At 43.1% G+C, this 8,278-nt stretch overlaps 1 protein-coding gene across 2 annotated transcripts in view; it reads left to right on the plus strand.

The window, feature by feature from the left end:
• RFX7 (regulatory factor X7) overlaps positions 1-8,042 on the plus strand; it is a 51,170-nt gene extending 43,128 nt beyond the window's left edge. For both annotated transcript variants that reach the window (XM_075505955.1, XM_075505956.1), the window contains 3 exons: positions 202-409; positions 2,618-2,913; positions 3,858-8,042. In XM_075505955.1, coding sequence (XP_075362070.1) covers positions 202-409; positions 2,618-2,913; positions 3,858-7,172 — 3,819 coding nt within the window. In that variant the 3' untranslated portion in view covers positions 7,173-8,042. The remainder of the gene's footprint in view (positions 1-201; positions 410-2,617; positions 2,914-3,857) is intronic.
• Positions 8,043-8,278: the final 236 nt, after the last annotated feature.

Consider the following 8,278-nt stretch of genomic DNA (forward strand, 5'->3'; position numbering starts at 1 on the left):
GAGTAGATTAGTGTTAAGACATTTCATTGTGAATGATATTGATGTTGTGATCTCATTCTCCCAATTTCATGAAAAACTGTGAACATACTTACTCAACTTTTTGTGTGTTTCTGATCATCATTTGCTCTCTATTTTTGTTTTCATGCCTTAATAACCCTTAATAATTAAAGTAACCTTTCCTCCTTTGTTTGTTTGTTTTAGGTGGATGGGGCAGAGCCGTCTGGGCAGCTGCAAAGTGCTGATGAGGAAGTTGTCTCTGCGGCCTGCCGGCTTGTTTGTGAATGGGCCCAGAAAGTGCTGAGCCAGCCTTTTGATACAGTCTTGGAATTGGCTCGTTTCCTTGTAAAAAGTCACTATATCGGTACCAAGTCAATGGCAGCTTTAACAGTAATGGCAGGGGCACCAGCAGGTAATGAGATAACTTAATGCTGAATGGATGTAATAGGGGATCTTTTTTTAAAGAGTAATAACATCTTGGTTTGAGGAAGCACTTCTCTTCAGGGCAAATTTTAAACACTGACTCTGAGTGTTGAGCATGCATTTATGTGATTTTAGTCCACATTGCTGCAAATTGCTCTTCTTGCTGGTAGTCTGGGTAAAGAGATCTGAAAATAAGCAGTGGTCTCAGGTTTAGTTTGTGATCCTCCCATTCCTCCAGTGAGGACCCTGCTCTTTTAAAGCACTTCAGGGCATGTGAGTAGTCGTGCTGAATTTATGTACTTTGCTAGATCAGGAGTTTGGTGCCAGTACAGTGCTGGTTTGTAGACAAACTGCTGGTGTAGCTTAATCGTCTCTCAAGAGCAGATTTTCTTACAGGCATTTCTGATATGTCAGATGCAAATTTTCCTGAGATGTTTGATCAGTGTCAGGTAGTACAAGCACATCAGCTGCTGTTGTTATTGATCACATTAGAAATAAGGGCTTGAGGGGCATTGAGAGGGACAGGAGAGCCTTCTCTGGGGGCAGTTGTGTGACTGAGATTCCAGCACTCAATTTCAAATCTTTGTTAAGGATCGAGGTAAAAAGAAGGATTATTTTGTATTTTGCTACATCAGATGAATTCCTGTTCTATTCAGTCTGTGGGAAAGCTTACATTCAATGTGGTTGTTTGTACATCTACTTTTGTGTTCTTTGTTTCCCTCTTCATGCTCAAAATCAGTCACTTAATCATTTAAAGTGGTTTTTTGTGGCTGTGAATGAAGTAAATTACAAAAATGAAGGATGAGGAGGGAAGTGCAGGTGCACAACATGCTCCCCAGACTTCCCTCTGGGAAGTTCTGCCCAGGCCTGTAAAGCAAAATGTGTTTGGATCAAGGCAAATGTCTTGACTTGAGACAGGTGATTTCAAATGGAAACTGGGCTGTAGGTTGGGGTGATCCCCTTCTGGATCATGTTCAAATCAAAAATTTGTTGAGGTTTTTTCTCATAAATGTTACTTGCCTTCAGTATTAAGCCCACATAGATGACTTGTTTTCCGGTAATTGCAATATATTTGGGCATTTCACTGCTCTGTGAAGAAGGAATTGTGAAAGTGGAGACAGTTGCAGTGTTCAAGCTCTCATGGTACATGCAGACTGCTGCTATGGCTCCCACCACCACCAGAGAGGGTGGGCTCCCAGACCACAGTTCTTAAGTATGTACTGGGTATCTAAAACCAAATACTTGCCCTAAAATAGTGTTGATTAATTTATAATTACGAGTTGCTTTTAAAACTGTGATACCTGCGAAGTGTAAATGATACGGTGTTAAAGCAATTTTAGAGGGGCAGTTCAACAGGGTTAGTTGATCACTGAGAGAGCATACTAATCGTCTTGACTGTTAATAAACAAAAGATCATAAACGTGATGTCATTTTGTAAGGGAAATTGGTACCAGCTGCACAAATGAGACTAACTCCCTGTTGTTCTCCCTGGAAGCACCACTTGCTTGCTTGTGATCAGCAAAGGCATTGTCTCCAGAAAAAATGTTCTCCCATTCTAATTTCCATATTTTTTTCACTTTTTTCTTCTTTTTTTCTTTTTTCCCTGGACACTTCTCTTCTTGTCCTTCTTCCACCATTATCCCTGATCACATGTAGGTTGTGATCCGTTCTGATATTATATGCATTGCGTTTCATGCCTTGGCCATTAGATAATACAGTTTGTTCAGAGCTGCTCCTCTGTGACACAGACCCAGAGCTTTCTGGAAAGTTTTTTCATTTTTAAAACTGCCTTAGACATTGATAACAAAACAAACACACCGTAGATGATTAATTTTAAAGGTTCATCTAAAACATATCCACTGCCCTCTACTGTCAGTTAAATGAAATGCATTGTTTTTTAGATTTTGCTGACACAAAAGTTGCAATTTGGGATTACTAGAAACAAGATGCTAGTACATAGTATTTTAGCACCTAATGCCCAGCTTTTCTAACAAATAGCAGTTTTGCCACAAATGTGGGAATAAACTGAAACACTGAATAGATTTGAGCATGAAGTGGCTGGGAGCACCTCATGGAGGAGGTGTTCCCAGAATGGTTGTGGAGATGCCTGCCATGTATTCTGTGTGGTTGGATACAGAAGTGGCACTACAGCAGAAAGGGTATGAGTTGTTATAATTAATTCTTCTCTTGTATTCAGGAATAAAAGGGATCCCCCAGCCCTCAGCTTTTATACCTACTGCTGAAAGTAATTCCTTTCAACCACAAGTGAAGACTCTGCCATCTCCTGTTGATGCCAAGCAGCAGCTGCAGCGTAAGATCCAGAAGAAGCAGCAAGAACAGAAACTGCAGTCTCCTTTGCCAGGAGAGTCTCCAGCAAAGAAAACGGAAGGCACTGCAACCAACGGCGTGACCAGTATATCTAATGGAAGTCCTGCAATTCTGTCTCCTCCGCCTATTGGCATTGTTGTTGCAGCTGTCCCCAGCCCGATACCGGTAATGTTCTCCAGCAATTCTCTAGAGAAGCCACTGTATGAAAGGGTTGTAAATTGCCAGTACCTAAGCAGTGGTGTCAGTGGGATAGAAAAACAGTTTCCTTTCAAAGGCTTGGGTCCCTTGATGGTTTTCTGTCGTGATGACTGTGTTACACCACATGAGTTATGGAATCGATAAGAGAGGCAGCAGAATTCTGATCACATAGCATAGGCCAAGTTTGTCTTTCAAGTCGTTGACAGTGGGATTTCAGCTAGCAATAATTAAGGTTATATGTGGGAATAATTGCCTTTGAAATGAAGCTTAACCAGACGAGAGAGCTGACACCAGTTGTGTGGGTCGCTGAGCCCCTAATATGGAATCTAAATTGCCTTTCATTAGCACGGTGCATTTAGTGACAGGAACAATTTTATTTTTTCATGAATGTCTGTAGTATGGAACATCTTTGTCTTTCAGCCATACAAAACTGGGAGGGGGGGGAAGGTTATTTGTTTTTAAGATGTTAGCTGTGTTCGATTTCAATAGGTAAGTCAATTTTTCTGCCTGATAGTGGGTTTGTATTTAACTCGCTTTTGAAACCTTAACAATGAGTGGTGTTTTGAACACATCCTCTCCTCTTTAACCTTTGTATGTCTGTGTTTTTGTTCCGTGTGGTGAAGGATTGTATGAGAATGACCCTTCCATTAGCGGCAGACTAGTGTGTATACCAGTGCTTCATGCCTTAAAAATTGAGGCCACATATCTGTCTACCAATCCTTAGGCAGACAAATAGAAATTGTCTTGTATATAGTTGAAGAGCTTGTTTTGTTTCAAACTGACATTCACTAGCTTTGGTGTATTGAGCTGTGTTGTCCTTCACCTTTGAAATGCTTGGGGATGAGGTGGTCTGTGGGTGTTGGGGACTTTCTTGCTTCATCACCACACCTTTTTTTTTTCTCTCTCTAAAGGTGCCAAGGACCAGGCAGTTGGTGACGTCTCCAAGTCCTATGGGATCGTCTGATAGCAAGGTCCTGCCGCTCAATGTTCAGGTGGTCACTCAGCACATGCAATCAGTCAAGCAGTCACCAAAGACTCCCCAGAACGTTCCCGCCAGCCCAGTTGGTGACCGCTCTGCCCGGCATCGCTACCCGCAGATCTTGCCGAAGCCAGCAAATACCAGTGCTCTCACCATCCGCTCTCCCACGACGGTGCTCTTTACCAGTAGCCCAATCAAGACTGTTGTGCCAGCTCCACATGTGAATTCCTTAAATGTGGTAAAAATGACAGCAATATCTCTTGCCCCAAGCAGCAGTAGTGTGCCCATGAAACAGACGCCTTCAGTTAGCAGTAGTGCAGGAGCAGTGGAAGAAGGGAGGACTGGTCCACAGATCAAAAGTGGATCTGTTGTTTCACTTCAGTCTCCAGGATCCAAGCCTAGCACTGTTGTAGCTGCACCTGCAGTCAAGATCAAAATGGAACCAGAAGCATTGCTGGATGACAACTCAGTACAGGGCCAAGAGAGCTCTGATGTGTCTAAATCCATAAAGGCAACGCCTGACCTGCCTCCTGCTCAACTAATTAATTTTGAGGTTGCAACCTTGAAGGTTTCAGCTGATGATGTCGTGGAGGCAAAACCAGTTAAGGGCTGTGATCAGGGAGCTGAAGAAGCAGGGACCAAATATAAAACACAATCAGATGAGATCACACCAGTTTCTTCAGCAGGCAATAATCAAAGCACTCTAAAGGTCTCAGTTGCCAGTCAAAACTTGTCCAGCACCAGCATCAGTTCACCTCCTACTGGTGAGTCTATGATTAAAGACAAAACATGCACTAAAAGTCCAAGAAAGCGACAACCTTCTACACTTCAGGATTCCCAGGTACCACCTGTAAAGAAACCACTGGTGGAGCAGCTTTCAGCTGGTAATGCTGTGGAGGGTCAGAAGGCAAACAGTGTTAAGAAGTCTCCAAAGATTGGATCGTTAGCTAACAGTGACAATACAGCAACGCTTGCTCAAGTTCCCAGCAAGGTACCTGTGAAGGTACCTGTACCTTCTGCAGCTGCAGCAAACTTAGCAACAGACCTTTCTTTGAGCACCAATTTAAATACCAGTGATTCTACTTTAGGACAGCAGCTTGCATCAGCATCATCTCCAGATATAAAAGTAAAATTGGAAGGAAACATGTTTATCATAGAAAATGATTCAAAATCTGATGGCAGCTTTAACCCAAATACGTGGCACCATATCACCAAAACCTCCGACTTTGCATCTGTGAATTGTGAACAGCAGCAAGATATCAGTGTTATGACTATTGCAGGGCACTCTGGCTCTAGTGACTTACAGGAATCGGCATGGGAGCCAGTGCACTGCGAAGGTATACAGCAGGATGCATACAACCAGCAGTTACAGAGCCAGATCCAGGACTCCTCCTTGGGTCAAATACAAGCACAGTCTTCAAATCAGTTACCTCTGCAGTCTGAGCTGAAAGAGTTTGAACATACAGTCCCTCAGTCAAACGAAAACTTCTTTTCATTTGATGATGACCTTACCCAGGACAGCATTGTGGAGGAGCTGGTGCTCATGGAGGAGCAAATGTCCATGAATAATTCTCATCCTTATGGTGGTTGTCTAGGAATGGCACTTCAGAGTCAGACTGCAGCTCAAGGAGCTCCGGTGTCATCTCATCCAAGCAGCGCGCACTTTTACCATTCGATCCATAACAACAGCACTCCGATTCACACTCCCACCCCCACTCCCACCCCAACTCCCACTCCCACCCCAACTCCAACACCCACCTCCGAAATGATCGCTGGATCTCAGAACATGTCCCGAGAGAGCCCTTGTTCGAGGCTGGCTCAGACGACTCCCGTAGACAGTGCTCTAGGAAGCAGCCGGCATACGCCCATCGGCACACCGCATTCAAACTGCAGCAGCAGTGTCCCTCCAAGTCCTGTGGAATGCCGAAATCCATTTGCATTTACTCCCATCAGCTCCAGTATGGCTTACCACGATGCCAGCATTATATCAAGTAGCCCCGTGAAGCCAATGCAGCGGCCTATGGCTACCCATCCCGACAAAACCAAGCTTGAGTGGATGAATAACGGCTACAGCGGTGTTAGCAATTCATCGGTTGCAAACCATGGCATCCTTACGAGCTATCAGGAGCTGGTGGAAGACCGCTTCAGGAAACCTCACGCTTTTGCTGTTCCTGGCCAGTCATACCAGTCTCAGCCACGCCACCATGATACTCACTTCGGTCGCGTGACTCCTGTTTCACCTGTGCAGCACCAGGCAGCCCCTGTCAGTAGCACCACCAAGCAAGAGGGCTTTGCTGTTCCTGCTCCTTTGGACAACAAAGGAACCGGTTCCTCTCTCAACAACAGTCTGAGATGCCGAAGCGTGAGCCCTGCTGTCCATCGCCAGCGTAATCTCAGTGGAAGCACTGTTTACCCTGTTTCAAATATACCACGCTCTAACCTGACACCTTTTGGAAGTCCAGTGACTCCTGAAGTTCACAATGTATTTGCTAATATCCATGCAGACACCAGTGCCAATAACATAGCGCAAAGAAGCCAGTCAGTCCCGTTGACTGTGATGATGCAGACGGCCTTCCCGTCTCTTCAGAAACAAACAAACACTAAAAAAATAACCAATGTGTTGTTAAACAAACTTGATTCTGATAGCGATGATGCAGTGAGAGGTTTGGGAGTGAACAACATGCCCTCAAATTACACAGCCAGGATGAATCTCACTCAGATTTTAGAGACATCCACCGCTTTTCCTAGTGCCAACCCACAAAATATGATCAATTCCAGCACTTCAGTTTATGAATTCCAAACACCAAATTACCTCACAAAAAACAGCAGCACCGATCAGATCAGTTTTTCTTCTGGAGATAACCAAGCACAATCAGACATCGGAGAGCAGCAATTAGATTTTAGCAGCACTGTAAAAGACCTTTTAGGGGAGGACAGTCTGCCAACAAACCAGCAGCTGGTGAATCAGGTGGCATCAGATCTCAATAACGTTGCATCTGTCTTTTCCAGCGACATCAGGTTGTCTTCCGAGCTCTCAGGCAGCATTAATGATCTGAACACTTTGGACACAAATCTACTGTTTGATCCAGGTCGTCAGCAGGGACAAGACGATGATGCTACACTGGAGGAATTAAAAAATGACCCCTTGTTTCAACAAATCTGCAATGAATCCATTAATTCAATGACTACATCAGGTTTTGAGTGGATGGAGAGTAAGGATCATCCTGCTGTTGAAATGTTGGGTTAATCTTGTTTTATAATATGTATGTAGCACACTGTATCTAAAAGACAGACGTATTGTATTTGTCTTAATGGAAGTGCCTCCTGCAGCAGAAACACTTGCTATGTATTGTGGCATTTTTAAAAAAGTTTGCTGTACCCGTTGCTCATTCTTCAGCAGGGAAAAGGCAGTCTTACCAATTTTAAACAAATCTCTGAAGGTGATGGGCTATCAAAGAGCCAGTATTAAAATTTGAATTTTATAGTGTTTCCCATTCAACATTTCTTATTGTAGCGAATGAAGAAGTGGTTAATAGCCAGCCCGCAGTGACAGCTATGGTTGAGGCTTTGGGAGGGTTTTAAGTCGAGTTCATTGGTAGGCTTTCCATACTTTGTATTGCTTGTTACTTCTTAGTAGACGATCCTTACTGACCTTTGTCATTCAGGGCTGAAATGCAGGGTGCCTGCAGATAGGTAGGTGGTAGGGAGTGGGTACAAGTGAACCAGGTGACATGCAGGTGCCTGATCATTGTGTAGCTGTCTTGAGCACTGCTCAGTGGTGAACTGTGGGAAATGCCTATAGCACTGGTGCCATTGACATCTCTAGTAAAACGCAGAGATGAGAAAAACTAACAGAAATGATCAAGGAAAAAGAAAGATGCACTAAATTTTTTATTTAAGAGAAATAAATCTATGTAGTTATTTTAGCCATTAATATTCATGACTTACTTGATATTTTAGTTCTCACTTCAATGTTTTTATATTAGGTAAAATTAATGCAAAAAGATTTTGAGCACTGAGATTTAATCTAGGCATAACACCCTGTTTTAAAGTGATAAGTACTGTTTAATTATTTATCAACACTAGAGAAGGAACGTGATATTTCCCCTCTTTTTTTTTAAATAAAAGAGCTGCTGGAGCTCATTAAAATACTATTTTTAAAGATTCCTTTTTTAAGTTTTCTCTTTCCTGACCTAGTGGAGGGTGTAGGAAGTTATTTTCTCTGTATTTCAGTAGGTTGAGCCTTTCTGTCTGTCTTGCTCGTTCTCTTTCTCTCAAACAAAAGATGATTAAAATATTAGAAAATGTGGTTGATCTAAAAATATTTCATATAGAGCCATAATACTGCCAGGC

The sequence above is a fragment of the Mycteria americana genome, chromosome 6 (genome assembly GCF_035582795.1).
Source record: "Mycteria americana isolate JAX WOST 10 ecotype Jacksonville Zoo and Gardens chromosome 6, USCA_MyAme_1.0, whole genome shotgun sequence".
Lineage (NCBI taxonomy): Eukaryota > Metazoa > Chordata > Aves > Ciconiiformes > Ciconiidae > Mycteria > Mycteria americana.